Here is an 18,165-nt window from a genome sequence, read left to right on the forward strand (position 1 = left end):
AATCTGATTTTAGCTGACTTGACTAATGATTTTTTTAAATCCTCTTTTTTTTCATATAAACCCTCAGAATCAAGACCTTTTAATAGTTTTTGTTCTAGTCAAGTATTTAATTTAGTTCAAAGCATTTTGTCTGTGTCCTTTGTCCTTTATATAATTACAGATAGATGGTGCCTCTCCCTTTATCCCCTAGGAGGTCACTGACTAAGCAGCTAAAGCATATTTCACTGTCACTTTCCATGTCACTGACTTCCATAAGAATGTCTGGGTTTGGGACTTCTTCCATTCTGACAAGATTTTTGAGTTCCTGAATATGAACACAACTGTCCAGTATTCAGAGTGTGATCTCATCATGTCGTATCCTTTTGCCTCAATGCATCTGAAGATGCCATCCTTAGACCCCATGGGAGTGTTTAGGCCCTGGCTCAGCATCAGTAGAAAGCAGAATTAAATCTGAAAGGCATGACTAATGCTTGGGATTGATTTACAAGCAGTATTTCTGGGAGCAAGGCCTAACCTGTTGCCTGTGAGCCCAGTGTTGTCATTACTTTTGCATCAAAGTGTGAGGCAGACAGAGAAGTCTTCACTTTGTTCCCTGTTAGCAGTAGGCAGAAACCTTTTCTGAAAGCAGGGACTGGTATGAGTGCAAACACTTACTAGATAAGAAAGCCACTTCACTTTTCTTTCAGGGATTTTACTGGGAGATCTAATATCTGTTAGTAAATCAAATACTCATCCAATTCAGGAGAACTGTGTTGCATTACCTCCTGTGTATTAAAGGTTTGTTTTATAGTACTTGACTGGTCATGACTTGCAATCTATTTAGTCATCCTTCATACTTAAACCACAAGTGCTCTAATTCTTCTGTGAGTTTTTTTTTCTCTGCATAGATACAATCCAATATCATTTCCCAAATGGAAACATCAGATGTGACTTCAGTTTAGAACTTATTGATTATAATTAGCAATATCAAAGATACCATAGCTTCGGCATTCTTAGAGCTGCAATGTGTCACTCCTGTTCAGAGGTCCCTTGACAGCAGGCTTTCCTCCACACACTGAATGCAGAAGCCTGAGGGGCTAAGCATTATTGGTCTACACTTCATCTGTTGTGGCACGGTAGACAAGCAGATGAAGAATTTTTCCTTCTGAGCTTTTCTGCTGTGGTTAATTCCATTCTCAGGGTAAGAATTTTGTGGCAGATAGTGCTTATTTGTCCCTTACAACAAGTACTTTTGAGACAAGTACAGTCTCCTGTCTTGTTTTGTGCCTTCCATTGCATCACCCTTACCTGGTGATTCTTTGTAGTATGTGTTTTCTGTCATGCTGCCTGCTTGGAACAGGTAGAAACTTCTTTCTGTATGTGCTTGATTTTCTTACAGCCAGCAACTGATCTTGGTTTTTTTAATCAGTTGGGTCCTCCAAGATTTTTAGAAGCTTTCATGCTGTAACCCTAGTTTTAATGGAAGCCTCTGATCCTTTCTTCTTTGAACACATGCAGGTCTCATGAGCCAAGAGTTGTTAGAGTTTGTTTGACAAATTCAGTTGGAATCAATACTTTTGCTTCAAAATTTATTATCAACTTTTGTTTTATGTTGAGGGAATACTGCTGACTGCAGGCAGGAAAAGCAACCTGTCATACCCATTGCAGGTGTGATTCTGTGGAGCCAGGGGAAGGAGGGGAAGGGACCAAGTGTCCGAAAATGCTGAGAGTTTGTAAAGGTTTTGAGGAGGAGTCCATAGGTTTTACAAGCTTCTAGTTCAGATGTGTGAGCTTGGGGATCACAGGAAAAAGAGAAGGATTCCACCCTGTCTTTTGTGGACACCTCATTATGCACTGAACAGAGGATTGTGAGCCTGGCTGTTACCCTAATGGACTATTAAGTGGAATATAAGCCTGCATGGCTGGATTACATATTACAGGCTTCTCAGAGATTCTTCAGTTACTTTCCTGATTGAAGTTAGCAAACTGCTTCAGTGAAAGGGAGTTGTTTGTTTAAAGCTGTTGTTAGCATGTCGACAGCAGCAGCTGCGCTTGCTGGGATTTCCATTTCATACACCAAATGCATGTGAATTTGTAATCTAACCCAAGAAAGATACCAGCATTGGCATTCAGGTGTGTATCCATGTTTGCAGCATAATCAGTGCAATTGCTCCTTGTGAATAAAGATGTGAAAGAAAAAGCAGGCTGGGAAAATGGAGACACAGTGTAAGTGTGGGGCAAATGGGATAAAGGCACTGCAAGGAGCTGTACCAGCAAACAGATCCCTTCTGTGCAGGAGCTCCATCTCAGTGTCAGGAGTAAGGGTGAGATGGAATAAACAGACCAATTGTGGAGAACTTTGAACCAAAGTAGACTCTAATACCTTTCTGAAAATAATCTGATATTTAAGTTACTTGAGGCTCCAGTGCAATGAGATTTGAAGGCCTACGTTAAAACCCCACTGAGCTTACTCAGACTCATAAACATAATTAAGTGCTTTGAAAGGTCAGGATCTTAGTCATAATGTTTTAACTCTGGGCATAAAGTTCTTGATGAAACTAATGTTCTGTTTTTTAAAAAAATCAAAGTGGAGAGCGCCTCTAATTCTTGTTGTAAGTGTACTGTGTTTTTCACCTTAAGTTTGTATTTTCACTCTTTGTAAATTCAGTAGTAATTTTTTCAGGACTCTGACAAGTACTGTGTAAACCAAAGAGGTTTGTAATAAAAGAAACTGGATAGAAAGTTTTCTTTCCATATGGGAGGTTGAAATGAGAGCATTCTTTAGAAGGCAGAATTAACTATGGGTCCTACCTTTGGTTGCTTCAGGCCATTTTGCAGGTGTGATAGAAGCCTTCTACCTTGTGCTAAGTGACAATGCTTTGCTCCTTCTCTCTAAGGCAGTTTGTGGATGCTGTGATTCATGTGCATAATACTAAAAAGAAATCTTAATGTTCCATATCACTTGATGTCAGACTTCTGATATGGTTTGTAATAATTTAGAGGCATCACACATTCAGAACTCACAATGATGGTGATATTAGGGATGAATTGACCAAAAGTAGATTTATACAAAGTGTCCTTAGAAAGGAGGAGTTCTCTTGATAATGTGCAGTTTAAAAAAAGAAAATTCTTTTTATGCTACAACCACCTTTAGCACTGACAAAGTCAAAGCTGACAAGTACTTTAAATACAGTTGACTTTTACCTTGAAATTATCTGGTTACTCACTGGTGTATTTTCTGTCTTTCTGTCTCCCTCAGCGTGAACGAACGTGACCATTTGTTAAAAAGGCTCGGCAGGAAAACTCCTCCGAGCCTTTTCCGTGCTCATTCTGTCCAGCAAAGCGTGTCACGTAAGTAGCGGCTCACGTCCGCCTGTGTTTCACAGCCTAGCCCCACATGAGTGAAGGCAAGGGTGATTATTTTTTAATTAAATTGTAGGTAGAGATAATCTAGCGCCAAGGCTGAGCTGCCAAGCAAGACACGTACATTTGGAAGTGGAATTAGTGTATCTGGCCCTAGGCAAGGGGAGCTCAAATGTGGTTCATTCCCTGGGATTCAATCACCAGGCCCAAATGAGAGAATCCCAGTATGCAGGTTCTCTAAAGGTAGAATTCTGATAGTCTTAAGAATAGTCTAAAAATAAAAAACTCTGTGCAAAGTAAATGTTGTGGTAGAGCCCAGCTTTAATAGAAATTATTTCTGTATGAAATGTCATATTAGTTTTGGTTAGCTGAGAATACAGTGATGTTTCAGGGATGCCATTAGGGTGCTGTGTGTTGCTGGTGAGGAAAGCCATGGCCTGCAGAGCTCCTCTCCTCTCCTCTCCTCTCCTCTCCTCTCCTCTCCTCTCCTCTCCTCTCCTCTCCTCTCCTCTCCTCTCCTCTCCTCTCCTCTCCTCTCCTCTCCTCTCCTCTCCTCTCCTCTCCTCTCCTCTCCTCCTGGGAGAAGAGAAGCAATGTCACAACTGGCTGCTTCAATGCACTGGCTGCTTTACTACTGCTGCTTCAAATAAATGGCATTGCTTGTTGATGTAGAAGTCATCCATTTATTTGTCTTCCTGTGTCTGCTGGATCTGATGGGGGTTTTTTGCTCAGTGTTTTGAAGACTTCCCCAGTATTTAAAATCATCTCTAGCAGCTCTGTAGGCCAGATGCACCAAAGGACCATGCTGTCTTGAGGGACCAGCGAGTCCAGTCAGCCCTTTCTAGTGAGCAAATGCTCAGTAGAAAGCAAATGCTCAAGTCTCTCTTGTGATGAAACTGGTGGTATCAATAGGCTTATTTACTAAAGAAAATAACTCTCTTAGGTGTGCAGTACTGCTGCACACAGGGCAAGGGACAGACACTCAGGATTTGGGGTTTATATTGCCATTGCAGTAAGAAGTGACACCCCTGGCTGCTTAAGAATCACAGAGGAGTCAAGTCTCATTGCTGGCTGCATCTCCTTCTGTAGCAGAACTGTTATAGCTCGGGTCATGGAGGCAGGGCTGGGATAATACCTGAGGTACTCTTGTTTTCCATGGGAAATTTGATGAGAAGGGGTGGGACAGTGATGGATCTGATAGTCTTTGTCCTTGATGGAGCCATTGGAAGGCTGCCATCACTGTCAAGGGATGTAGGGTCTTTGGCAATCAATCCCACTATGTCTGGGAAGAGAGGCCAGTGAGCAGAGCAGCTCTGTGGACCACATTTCTGCAAGGATTTCATCCTTTGTATAAAGGAACTAGGGATGCTGATAGCAACATGGCTTTGGGCATGCAAACACGCTCTTTGAGGAGATTCCAAAAGCAATGATTGGCAGAAGAAATCCATAAAATGCACAAATAAATAAATGGCTGTCAAAATAGTCTGCTGTGGAAACTTACCACAGTCCATGAAATCTGTAGAGTAGTGCAAAAAGGAGATACACCAGGAGGTAACTAGTCAGACTTACTATGTGCTTTTAGTCTCAACTCATCAGGTTGTTAGTGGGTGAACAGCTATTGGGAAATAAAAATGAGATCAAAATAAACTGTAATTTGGATAGCCAGCTTCCCTGTAAATGCAAATGATTAAGTGCTAAATGAGTCAGGCCAATCAGGACAGGTTACAATCAGCAATCAGTTTTTCACATGAACATAAATTTTGACTGTGAAGCTGTTAGGATTGAAAGATGATTTTTGGTGATGTATCCACAACTTCTGTCATCTCTTGTCAAATATTATTTTCCAAAGTTGCATAGCTGCTATATGTACAAGGCCATGTAAAATCCAGGGAACATATGTGCTGTTTTCACAACCCTAAATTGTACAACTGTTTACTAAATGCTAGAAATCTTCAAAGCAAAGAGTTGATGAATAGGGCAGTAGCCTTGACATGCCAGGCTGGTATCTTAAATCACACTACAAGCACTCTGTTTGAAGTCTTGAACTGTTCATATGTTTCCACCAGGCCCTAAATTCCCAGGCTGGGAAGACCAAAAATTGCTTTTGTGACTTCAACTCAGAATCTGTTGCTTACATATAAAGGAGGAAAATGGTTTGTTTAGTTAAAGCTGACAAAGGCTTAAGCAAATGGATTGCCTTGGTCCCAACAAGGAATGAAAATGGGATTAAATTTCGTAGCACAGATTGTAAAGATGCAGTACTGGGTTGGAAATTACTTTATTTTTGACAGCAACCATTTCCAAATGTTTTGGGAGGAAGCAATGCCTAAACAACTTTTTTTCCAGTCACATGGAAAGAAAAAAATCTCACAGGGAGTTTCTGGGCTACTACTGGTGGTTAATAGTGGGAGCAAAGAGCTGACTGAGGTAAGGCTACACAGCCCTGTACAAGAGGCAGAAGCTCACTCTGTGTGTTTCCTTGGCTCTCTATTGGTGAGCCAGTCCTTCTCCAAAAGCATTAGCAAAACACAAGACCTTAAGGCATGATGTGTGGCTGGAGTGCTCCCATGCAGCACCAGGCTCTTGTGGGTCCAGCCCCCAAAGTGGGCAACAGAGCCGCACAGCCAGTGCCATGGCAGTGCCAGCCAGGATTGGTCTCTCAAACACCTCCTCTCGTTAAAGAAACTGGCTCAGAGTGGCTGCCTTGGAGAGTAGCCCTGTCCATTTCGAAGGGTATATGTCCTTAAAGTAAAACCTTCATCACCACTTTTCGTGGTCTTTATTTTTGTGCTCCTGAATTGTGTAGACCTGCCAGAAGCATGAAAGAAATCTGTCTGCTGGCTGTGCTGCCAAAGATCACGTGGTTCCTTCCTTCCAGTATAACTTCTGGGATGTTTATGAAAACTTAAAACAAAAAAGAAGGAAGTGTGAAGCTCCTGGCTTTAGTGGAAGAGTTGCATATGGTTGTCAAGCCCAGGTGCTAAAATAAAACCATCTCAGTGCAATCTTGTAGGCAGTGCTGACAACACCGCTCCCCAGGCTGTGCTCACCTCCTGGTGAAGATGCCTGGTGAAACTGGTCATTCCCCACTGCCCTCTGCTTTCTGAAACCTCTTAAGAATGAGCAGGAAATGCTACCAGGCTCATTGCAGATGTGTCTTTGGACCCTTCCCTTTAGCTTGCTGTGTGGCTCACCCTTGAGGGAAGGAGCAATAATGATATCCAAAAACTGTCTCTCAGAGGGTTTGCTGGCAGTGAGGTTTTTCCCAGGTGTCCATCCAGGTTCTTGTCTTTTTTACTGCTGTGACTTTGTGAGAGCAGCACCTCCTTTAGACAAACTCTGTAGATACAAAAGATGGCTCTTGACTTCCCCTTTCCTCCTGCATGACTGACGTGTATCACCCAGAGGATGGGAAGGGTACCCTCCATCCATGAGGAAAGTTCCCCAGCATCCTTCCAGGGTGGTTTCCCTCCTGTAACGCCCCTGCTGATGTTCAGTTTGTCTCAATATGCTCTTTAAAAATAGAGCTGAGTCTGCTCCCATGAAGCACGGCTTTGGCAGAGCTCCCCCTGAAACACCAATAGCCGTGCCTGAGTGAGGATTACTGCACTTGGCCCAGGCTTCCTATGCTAGCAAAGAAAATCCTTCTTCCTTTGACAGAATATGGTGATTTCATGGAGTAAATCTGAATGCAGAGCATACGGTTTGCACCTTATTAATCAGTGGAGAAAAAGCACCTGTCATCTGAGGTTCGTTTCACAGTATGGGGGCTGACAAATAATAAATAATAATAATGTGTTCATGCTGAGGGCTCTAATCCCACCATTTATTCTCCACTAGCAGACACCTTCTTCCTTTCACTTTTCTGCTAGTGCATTTTTATTTGAAAAACAACAGGGGAGCTACTTGAGATGCTTTTAAAACTCTTTTTCCTCTTATCTTGCTTGTGTTTGAAATATACATTCTGTATTTTTTCCAAGCTACATGTTTGTTGACTGTTATGTGGCATTGCATATTTTAATACCAATTTTGAGAAAAGAAATAGGAATAATTGGTTTAGAATTTGATGCTGTGGCATCTGACTCTTGTTTTCTACTTGCAAATACCAGTAAGTTGGTATCTGAGATTAAGAGATGGGACCATTTGTCAGGAATTCCTCTTGGGCCCTTAAGAAAACACAGGCATGATTTATCAGAAGAGAAATTAATTACTTCAGTAAGCATTAGTCAAACTGTTCAAGGCTTTAGGCAGCTTTCCCTTTCCCAGGTTAAATAGAAGATGGTTGCTGAGTCAAAGCTGAGTTAGCATTCACTTTTTAACTGGTAAATGTGAACTGTGGCATCACAGCAAATCTCCTTAAAAACTCTGCAGAACCAAATGTTTCACCTGAGACAGAATTTGGCTGGTCAAGTGATACCACAATGCTGATTTTCATTATGTCAGAGAGAGTTTTGCTATCCAAGAAGCAATATTTCCTAAAATATTAAAAAAAAAAAAGGTCTCTCACATCTCCCCAACCCCCTAAAAGTTTTAGTGAATTTGAATCTGGGCATTTTCCTCCAAAGGCAAACAAAAGGATGCATTTTATGCTTTGGGCTGTACTAAACCATAATACCACTGCAGCATGAACCAGTGAAATGCTGCAGCAGGTGAGGGTTCTGATGGGCTGCCCGTGACAGCTGCCCTCTTGCTGGCTGGCCTAAACAAATCCTGGGGCAGACAACTTGGGTGTATCACGGGAGAGTGCAAGAAGCAGAAGGCCTCTAAAATAAATTCCTGAAGTGACTAAAACTGTAAGCAGTCCTTCTATGAGGAGATCTTCTGGAATAAAAAGAGCTCTCTGGACACTTTCTGGTCCTGGTCTTGGAAGCTGTTGCCATGAGAGTGCTGTTGAGCTTGCACAGCATTGCTGTCTGTGTTGGAGGCACACCCATGGAGATGGTTGCTGTAGTCCACCGTTGCACAGACCAGAGCAGTGAACAGAAAAAGAGCATGTTAAATTAGAGACCTAATGGGAGACTAGATTCGGATCTATTCATAGAATATCAAAGCTTTAAGAAAACCCAACAGGATGCTTTTAAAATTCAGTAGATTGTCTGATAATATCTGGTACCAGTGAAACCTTAGATTTGATGAGAATGTGAATCTCTTCTTAACAAATGAGCCCCACTGACAGATATTCAAAAGTGCCCCTTTCTTCCATTAATAGAAAGTCTCAGGGTATAAAGGTCCTTCCTTCTGTGACGGTGAGTGGGTTGTGCCCAGAAAGCCTCAAAGAAATGTGCTCTTTCCTTGGGCTGCTGCAGGACAGCTGAACAATAAGGGTCTTGTTCCCAAGGCAGGCTCATAGGTGTGGTTTTAGAACTGGAGTTGGGGGAAAAGTTCAAACTTCCGGAAAGTTCCCTAGTAACTGACAGATGGAAACTTCCATTGTTTTTGGATGGCATCGGGAAGCAGTGGAAATGTAGAGCTGCTTGGGGAGTGAGGATGGGACTAAAGCATTTGCAGCATTTTGATTCCACAAGGCACAGTCAGCTGCCTAAACAGCTTGAAGTTCAATTTTAATTGTAATGTGAATAAAAAAATGTAATATGAACTCATCTTCCTGTATAGAGGTCTACAGGAAAAGTCTTAAATGAGCTGCCAAATGTTGAGCTTCAGCTGAGAAGCTTGAGGGTCACAGCCTTTCCCATGACATATGCACAAAACCCTTGTTGCTGGTAGTCCAGGATGGATGAGGGACATGAACATGTAAGGGTACCCCTGGTATTCTTAATCACAGATGATCTTAGCCTGAAATTCCTTGCTGTATTGAGGTGTTTCCTGTTGGAGTGAGAGCGGTGAACAGGTTCCTTTGACTGAGTTTTGCATTGGTGTTGTGGAGTGGTTGGGCTGCCTGGCTGTCTGCAGGCCTGTGCCAGCACTGGGAATAAGCAGGTCATGGGAAGATGACACCCAGGACTGACTTGTGTGGTCAGTGCTGGATTTGCAGTAGTTGTGGCAGTTGAAGACTCCATTACGCTGGATGATCTCATGGATAAGTAAATATGGCAAAGCCACCTCAATGCAAATCAGGTACTGGGACATGGGATTCAGTCTTCTAGGGCTTAAGCTTGTGGTCTTTGACCAAGTTGACTTATCCATGGAGAATTTAGCCAAAAAATGCTAACAGGATGCTGGCCCTTCACACGGAACAAACCCAGTGGAGGTGTTTGTTTAAGTGTGAATCTACCCTTTTTAAAATGAAAGAGTGTTTTGTGCATCGTACTTCCTTTGCAATGATCCAGTATGGACATAGTTTTTCCAAAAGGCTGTTTGCACTTCATGAATGTATTCTGTGAACCTTCAGCTACAGGGAGGAAAAACGAACCTGTGCCTCTGTAGCAGTATGTGTGTTGGCATGGAACCGCTCAGGGAAAATGAAATGGGATGCTGGGATGATTGGTCATGTAATCAAATCAAGGTTCCTGCTGTCCTGCAATCACTTCCCTGAGGGATATGTGACTGGAGCAATGTATTTCTGTTTGAATCCCCTCCACTTACTGGCAGAGATTTCCTGTTGTGCTTGTGACTCAGGGTGTCCTCTCCTTTGCTATAGTTTTCCATTCAGAATTTTCTGTGGGGCCACATCTGCAAATCTGTCTGCTGTTTCATCATGTTGGCCCATTAGCTATTTATGACTGTTTTACCAGCATTGTGGTGTTCTGCAGATGCTACAGAAAATGTCACTTGCCTGTCCACAGTACTTTAAAAGAAATCAGGCACATAGTTATTTTCATCTGAGTAGTTTCTAGGGAGACCACAGGATTGTTCTAGCTAGCAGGATTAACAAAATAGACACCTCCAGAATGTATGTTTGCTCTATGCAAAATATAAGTGACTGGTCGATAGAATCAAGAGTTTCATTCATCAGATTCCACTTGAAAAACTGTTAAAAAAATCCTGAGGGGAGTTAAGAGGAAGATGTGAGAAAAATCTGATTGTGGGCTAGACATTCCCACCTATCTCCAGAGAAACTGCTGGTATCAAACGGACTTCAGAGGAGTCAAGCTGAAATGCAAATCTCTATTTCTCTGTTGAGTCTTTAGAGAAGCTCTGCCACTATGGGAGTACTATGGGAGTGTGTTCAAATCAATCTGTAGCTGATTAGGTTACCTCAGAGGGTATTGGTGACTGTGGGCACTGTCCTGGCCTGGGGAGGGGAGCAGAGGGACAGAGCTGGTGGCAGGCACCTTTTCTGTGCCACGTGGGCAATACAGTGCACAGCTCTTACCATCAGAAGCACAGTACAGAAATTAAGATTACTGTAGTCTCAATCACATAACTTCTGTGATGCCTAAAACTGTTTCTAAAAGTGGTCTGTGCTCTTGAGCTCAACTCCAGTGACTGATTTCTTTTTTCTTCTTCTGCTTTTTCAGATGGGTATGCATTTTCTCAAGAAGAACACGGTGTTGTTTCCCAGTCGCAAGTTGTTCGATCCTACGATACAACCAAAAGGAGAACAGAAATAGAATAAATTATTCTTTACTTGATGGGTGGTGGGAATAATGGGATTTGGATCAATGCATCCACTGTTAACACATTCATGACTAGGTCTGGCGGCAGCAGCCAAAAGAGAACTCATTTCTGTGGCCTTAGCCAAGAAGTTTCTGTATTCTCCCTGCAAACCTTGAGTGCGTATTGTGGGGGGGAAATCATTGTTTGACTTCAGTCGCAAAGCTCTGCCTAAAGTTTTGTTTATGTTGTTATGAAGCATTTGACTGTGCTATGTGAGGTGTGAAATTAAAAACAATGTTTTACCACTATTGAAAAGATCAGCATAAGGTTGTTCTGGGGGAAAAGTAGAAAATTTATGTTCCATGAGAAATCAGCCTTTGCTTAATTGGAATGGGGTGCTGAGATTTCCTGTTTGTTACACACAGACCAAGTGCACACGACTGCATGTAGACTTTACTCCTTCTTGTATTCACTGTTAATTAATTTGGCTGAAATTTTCAACAGACCATTTGGTGTAAAATTTTTGATTGCAACACAGTTTGTAGCTAAAAATGCTTAGGAGCCTTCTTAGGACAGAATAACACAAGATAGCAATCAACTACTTAGACTATTTCTTGCCCTCTTACAGGATTTATTGGGGTTTCTATCTTAGCTTTCTGAAACCCAACTAATAGCTTACTCACACAGCCAGGATGTGGAAGTCAGAGCTTGGCAGAGCAGCTGTCTCGAGTGCATGGCATTGTACACCAAGATGAACTCAACTAGGTGCCTCCTCATAACGCTTTATGATGTATTTGGATGTGCACTTCAAATGTAGCCTGGGGCTTCCCTCCATGACCCCATTCCCAGTTTTATAGTAGAACAAAACAGTGAGAATTTCAATTTAAAGGTACCATCTTGTCAGATGTGTTGATAAGATGTACATCTGCATAGGAGGCTGATAGCGTAACCCTAAAGAAGCCTTCCCCATGCCAGGTGGGAGAGCTTTGCAGAGGAGGGCAGGAAGGGATTACACACGTGTGTGCACACACATGGACACACACAGAGCTGGCCATTGTGAAGAGAAGACCTGCTGTTTGTTTGTTCAGCCAAACCAGTCTCTCTTCTAGATCTGATCCATCAACAGGCTTCCCAAAACACTCAGACCCGTGAGCCCTGGAAGGAATGCTGGCTCCAAGGCCTTGCTGTGCCACTGGGACAGACGTGCTGCTGCATAGATTGAGATTTTGAAGAAAATGGGAAAAAAAAGGCAAAATACTGGGGCATAAGTTAAAGCTGAAAGAGCTCTTAGAAACCTTATGCTGTCCTCCAGACAAGTTCTATTAATTTTAGTCGCCAAGCCATGTTTCTGAACAGTATAAAGTAAATACTGCTGTGTTTAAGCCAGGCTTCATAGTAAATGTATATACTACATCTGTGTATTTAAAAAGTTGGCGTTGTTTTTTGCCCTATTGACCATCATCCAGAATTTTTTATTGATTTAAATATATCCGAAAGCAATTTGAATATGAATGTTTATGTTCAGCAAAGGAGAGGAAAGCTCCAGCCTGGCCTAATGGTTTAATCTTCCTTAAGGGTTGCGAGTAAATGCCAGCACTCAAGTGCTATAATTCAATTTCCAGTGCCACCTCAGAGGTTCAGAGTCCCCTTCTGTTTTAGAAAAGGCAAATTGTGCTCCTGCAGCACCGGTCAGGATTGCTCTTGGATTAGGCTGATGGCACAGAGGGAAAAGTCATCACCTTCTTTTTGCAGTGCTAATGAGACAATTATGCAATAAGGGAAACGTGCAAATAATTTTGCCATAGGCATGAATGTCAAGGGGCCAAGTGTGGATGTATGTATTTTCTGGGAGAGGAATTTTGTTTAAAGGCACAAATACTGGTGCTGATAATAAATAAGGGGAGAGTAAACCTGGTCCCAGGAGTTTTTAAATCTTAATGCTGATATAACCTGTTAAACACTTCCTTTTATTTAGAAACCAAATCTGTTTAGGAAATGTGTGGTGTAAGCCTCTCCTCAGAACCGCTAATTGTTTCTTCCTTTTGTAAAAACACAAGGAAAATTAACTTCCCACCAAGGCAAAATGAGATCAGCTTAGTCTTTGTACTCTAAGCTACACACCAAACATTGGCATGTAAACAATTTGGAGGCTTTTCATGAGGCTGCAGAAAAAAAAAAAACTTTTAAAAGCCTTTGGATAATGAAGAATGGCAAGTAAATGTGTTAAGCAGAGAATAGAAGGGATTCTGGAGTTTTTTCTGTTCTTAACTTAGGGCAACAAAATTTTGCAGAACGTAATGAAAGGTGCTGGGGAGGAGCAGCTGTCATCTGATGTGATTTATTTTATTAGTGCAGACTATGGGCTGTATCATTTTGACCTCCCTGTAAATTGAGGTCAGTGTGTGTCACAAACAAAAACCCTCCCTAGAGTGAATGGTGGCTTAGACTGAGGTGCGTGTGTTGGTTGTCAGCTCAATGGGAATTGCACATGGGATTTGTCACAGGGCTATACAGTATGTGACACTGGGGCTAGTGGGTCAGACTTTATCATCACTGTATGGCCTTAATCTCTAGCTGAGGTAGAACCCACCCAGGTCAAGACCTGGCATTCTTCTTGTTCTTTGGAGTCATTACAGGAATTAATGTATTGTAATGTGTTGCAGACTGGGTGTTGGAGCTGCTTGTCTTGATGAGCAGTGATGAGGTGCATTCGGGTGCTGTGTTAGCAGAAGGAGAATGACAGCTGCTCTGCATCAACAGAATTCCTTGTTCATTAGGGCAAATGCACGGAGCAGTAACAGCAGCCTTTGAAAGTCCTGTGTGAAAATGTTATCAACTAGACAGGGTATCGGAGCAGAAGGAATGGGGGATTTCTGCGTGACTGTCCAGACTTAACTGCTGAGCCTTGATCAGAAAAGCCCTTCCTGAGCAGCTCTCTGCACTGACCAAGGGAGATGGGTTTGGATATTCAGATGGAAGTGGTGATTTTCCTGAATTAGATTTGGCTCTGGTTGCTGCTTTTTATAACACCATAATCGCAGCTTGCATAGAAGCTGCTGCTCCTTTAATGATTGCCTAGTAGCAATTTAAATCTGGTGAGCGGGAGCCTGAGCTGCTCTGAGCCCTGCTGAGGAGTCTGTTGACTTCTTTTCCTTGACAGGGCTTCAGGTCTTGCTGTAGGGAGCTAGAATGGGAAGTCAGTAGTAACTTGTCAAGGAGAAATGGTGAATAACCAATAAAAGTATCTGGGTCAAACTAAGCTGCTAATATACCTAAAAATGTGTGTAGAGTTAACATGAACTATCTGGGCTGTAAATTAAGATAACAGTCAAGCCTCGCTAATCTGCAGTTTACTAGAGTACACACCCCTTAGTGCATGGCCAGAACTGTGCAGTCTCTTCCCCTGCCTCAGCCAGCAGCTCATAGCAGATGCTGTAGGGAAGTCTTCTAAGATTACATTATTTTTTACAGCATGTACTGGAGCGTGTTCGCTGGGAGACAGTCATAATAATCATAAATAAAGCAGAGAAAGTTTTATTTATGCAAATATGTGAAACGTGGGGACGTGGTCAGTGGCCACACAGGATGCAACTTGGCCCTCTATGGACAACCCCTGAGCCTGAGAGGTGCACAGTCCTTACACTGCCCTGTCCTGCAGAACTAGTTTGCTCTTTTGGGCTAAGTCACTAAATCTTCTGTTTTCACGTTGCCTCCAGTCATCAGTGAAGACTAGTAATACTCTGTTTACATTCTTCCTTGATTTTATAACTGATGACTTAATTTAATCTTTAAATGCTCAGAGGAGTGTACTTCTCACAGCTATTGTTTGAAGCAGAGCAGGCATTGAGTGGGTGCTTGGCCCTGAGAAGCACCTTGGGTTTATCAGATTTCTAATTAGTGTTAAACACTGAGGGTGTTTTACCTTTGTTTTGAATCATCACACAGTATCAATGCCTTAAACTTCAATCAGGTTGCAGGAGAGCTCTTTGTGTTCTGTTGAGTGTAACAAGAAATGGTGATGGTATGAAATACCTGAGGGGTTGGAGAGGAGAATCTGGCTGTATCTGTGTTGTACCTGGTACATCTGGGTAGCAACTGCTTCTAAAATGTGGCACTGGCCATACATGTTCCTCAGCCTCCAGACAGTTCCTCAGCCTCCAGCCCTTCTGTCCTGTCAGGAAGGATTCTTGCACTCACCTCTTCCCAGTATCCTGTAGGCACCCAAGAGAGGCTTCACTACATTTCAGCATCTGTGACCAGAGCTGTGTGTCCAGAGAAGGCCACAGGACAGGTCAGTACAATAGGTGACGACAAAATAAATCCATATGGGTACTTTTTCCATATGTACCGATAAGATTAATGGAGGCTTTGAGCTTTGTTGGCAAATGAAAACCAGAAAGTGCCCTGCACTGCTGGCCACACAAGTGAATCCCAAAGGTGTTTGCTTCTCAATGACCTGCAGGAAACCTAGACAGCCTGACTGAGTTTATCTGGCCAGGAATGTGCTTTTGGATGGGCTGTCTGGAGAGGTGAAGGGACTGGGAAACAAAATAGATCAGCTAAGACCAGTGCTGCTGTTAGAGGTTAGTGAGGGGAGAGATTCCTCAGGCATCTGTGAAGAGCTGTGATAAAGCTGATTTCTTTGGTTCCTTCCTGTGGCTCTGGGAAGGGAGCAGAGCTGAGTTGAGAATTTGTGAAGCACTGTTACCTCCTGAAGCTGAGTTTGTCTGGTACCAATCTGAGTCCTGGACTTAGAATTAGTCCTTGCCAGAAGTGTTCCCTGCTTAGCATACTTTGGCTCTAGTAGGTTATTTCCTGGGTTATGAAGATTGCTAAACTGTTTACTGGTTCCTCTTTGCCTCATGGACTCACCAGAAGGGAACACTGGAATTATTGCAGTCCTGACTGACGCTCCATCATGGATAGTTAGTGGGACTCTAGGTGTTGCTCCTGGGTGGGTTTCTGTCCCTCAGGCTGGTGCAAGGGGCACCTGCATCTCTTTGTGATAGTGTGTGAAGCCCAGGGGTGTTTCATTTGGATTCAGGGCCTGCTGTGTGGTGTGGACAGAAGGTAAAGTGGCTGAGTACTGGTGTTTATCCAAAGCCTTTCTTTATGTATGAAGAAGGTGAGATAAGTTCTCCTGAAGTCTGCCACAAGAGGTCCATTCTCTTTACACCTCTTTGTAGCTACTAAAGAGAAACAGAAGTTGGTAAATGACAAATTCTGTGTGGGCAATCCCAGCTCTGGGCAATTACTCAGAAGCCTAACAATGAAGAAAAGTGTTAATATATTGCCAAACTGTCACTGTGCATAGCTGGAAGGTCAGCACCCTTGTAATTATGGAGCAATGAAGCCAAGGGAAAAAGCCAACATTAACAGAAAGACATGATTGTTTTAAATTCTAACTACCTTACTGGGTGGTTTTCCTGTGAAGATGTTCCAGATGTCGTCTTGGCATAAATTAATCAATTTCAAAACATCTGCTGGGTTTCTTAGAAAACATGGAGTTCACCAGACAGTGCTTATGCTCTCCTCTGCACTTCTGGTTGGTATGTTGATTCAGAAGGGGAATGAGGGTACTTGCTGTTCTTACCGTCAAGAGTTCATAGACTGGAAAGTTGCTCAAAGTTGTTGCTCAATTTTTATATTTTTAAATTTTTTTAAGGGCTCCAGTTATAAAGTAGTGAGGCAGCCAAGCCCTCTGGGACTGTGTACATGTGTGTGCTGGAAGAGTTGTCTGACTTGAAAACCTCCCCCTGTCCCTCCTCCTGCCCCCAAAGTGCAGCCCATTGCACTGGGAGGTCAAATATTCAGCGTCTTGAGTGACAGGATCTTTAACAGCATCTTTTTCATCAGCGAGCCAAGTCACGTGCCCGCTTGTCTGTCATATCTGTACTCGAATTGCTTAAATATTGTTTCAGATGGGGACGTTTTAATCTGGATATGCAGAGAGGAGTGATGCTGTGGGGGGATGTTTAATTGGCTCCCAGCAGAGCAGCAGTGGTGTGTGGGTTTTTTCCTCTAGAAGTGTTACCATTTTCAGGTCCTATTAATGTCCTCTGGTAGTTTAAATACAGCATTGCATTACAGTGGAGTTTGTTTCCCTCTCAGATTGAATACAAATGAAGGTCATTTATTTGTATTTTAGAAGGTTCAAAAAACTTAGACAATTTGTAGCTTTGAACAGCATTGTTGACTGTTGTATGTCTGCACAAAAATATTTCCAATAAACCTTTTATTAAAGCAATCCAGCAGACCGAGGCTTGTTTGTTTTATCCCCCCACAAGCTTTGCAGCAAGAGTTCAGTGTTAAATACATTTGAGATTTAGTCTGCAAAGCTGTTGAATGGATTATTTTTATTTTTTTGCAGCCTTTTGGGTGTGTTTTAAGGGCCTGCTCATTAGAGCAAGGCTTGAGTTCCTTTAATAGGTCTCAAATCAGGCCCCAAATGCAAGGCTAATATGGCAAAATAAGAATGATACTGATGAGCTGACAGCAGATGCTGGTATTTGAATGGTGTCTTCAGGGGGAAAACTCTCTTTTTATATAAGCTAGATGGGGAGAGATTCTTCTGCCAATGATACACTTCATCTCACCAAGGCTTCACCCAAATAAAGCTTGCAAGTTTTTGTCCCAATTAAGTCACGTAGACACAGCAGGGGAAAATTAAGCCCTAAAAACCCTTGCTTGCCTCCTTATTTGCAGATACAATTGCAAGAGGCTTTTTTACCACTGGGCCTTCAGGCTGCTGAGTCTGAGGGGGGCACGGTCTGACAGTGCAGCGAGATGTGAGGTGACACCATGGCAGCGCTTCCCTCCAGAGCACAGGGACAGGCTCTCTCCTGCTTCTGCCAGCTCAGGAATGTCACATCTCCCTGTGGTGGTGCTCGGCTGATGCTGCCCAGCTGCCTCAAGTTGCCAGGCCTGGAGAAGTGGCTCTGGAGCTCCCTGGCCTCAAGCAGGAGTGGCAGCAGGAAGGGCCACACAAGGCTCTGATGTCCCCGGTAGCGCTGCATCCGTACGCGCCAGGGGACACCTGGCACCAGCTCAGGAATGGGACTCCAGTTATGGCTGAAGTTGAATTTGCAGAAAAGGTTGGCCTTACTTGATTTTTGGCAACCATGGGGAGCATGGGCTGTCAGATCCCTATAGAAAATGAATGAGCTTTAACAAAGAGATCCCTTTGTCCAAATATTAATAGATGCTGGAATTAAACAGATTTTATCAGGAACAAAGTGCATATTTATATATAGTTTGGCTAAAATTTTCCCCCCTTAGGGTGATATAACTTGAAGTATAGGATTTTCTTAATAGATTGCCGACAGA

The 18,165-nt window shown here is 42.8% G+C and overlaps 1 protein-coding gene across 6 annotated transcripts in view; it reads left to right on the forward strand.

Moving 5' to 3' along the window:
- Positions 1 to 17,086, forward strand: part of ATP8A2 (ATPase phospholipid transporting 8A2) — a 311,854-nt gene extending 294,768 nt beyond the window's left edge. For all 6 annotated transcript variants that reach the window (XM_064409174.1, XM_064409175.1, XM_064409177.1 and 3 more), the window contains 2 exons: positions 3,239 to 3,330; positions 10,761 to 17,086. In XM_064409174.1, the coding sequence (XP_064265244.1) occupies positions 3,239 to 3,330; positions 10,761 to 10,858 (190 nt within the window). In that variant the 3' untranslated portion in view covers positions 10,859 to 17,086. The remainder of the gene's footprint in view (positions 1 to 3,238; positions 3,331 to 10,760) is intronic.
- The last annotated feature ends 1,079 nt before the right edge of the window (positions 17,087 to 18,165 follow it).

Source organism: Passer domesticus, chromosome 2 (assembly GCF_036417665.1).
Source record: "Passer domesticus isolate bPasDom1 chromosome 2, bPasDom1.hap1, whole genome shotgun sequence".
NCBI lineage: Eukaryota > Metazoa > Chordata > Aves > Passeriformes > Passeridae > Passer > Passer domesticus.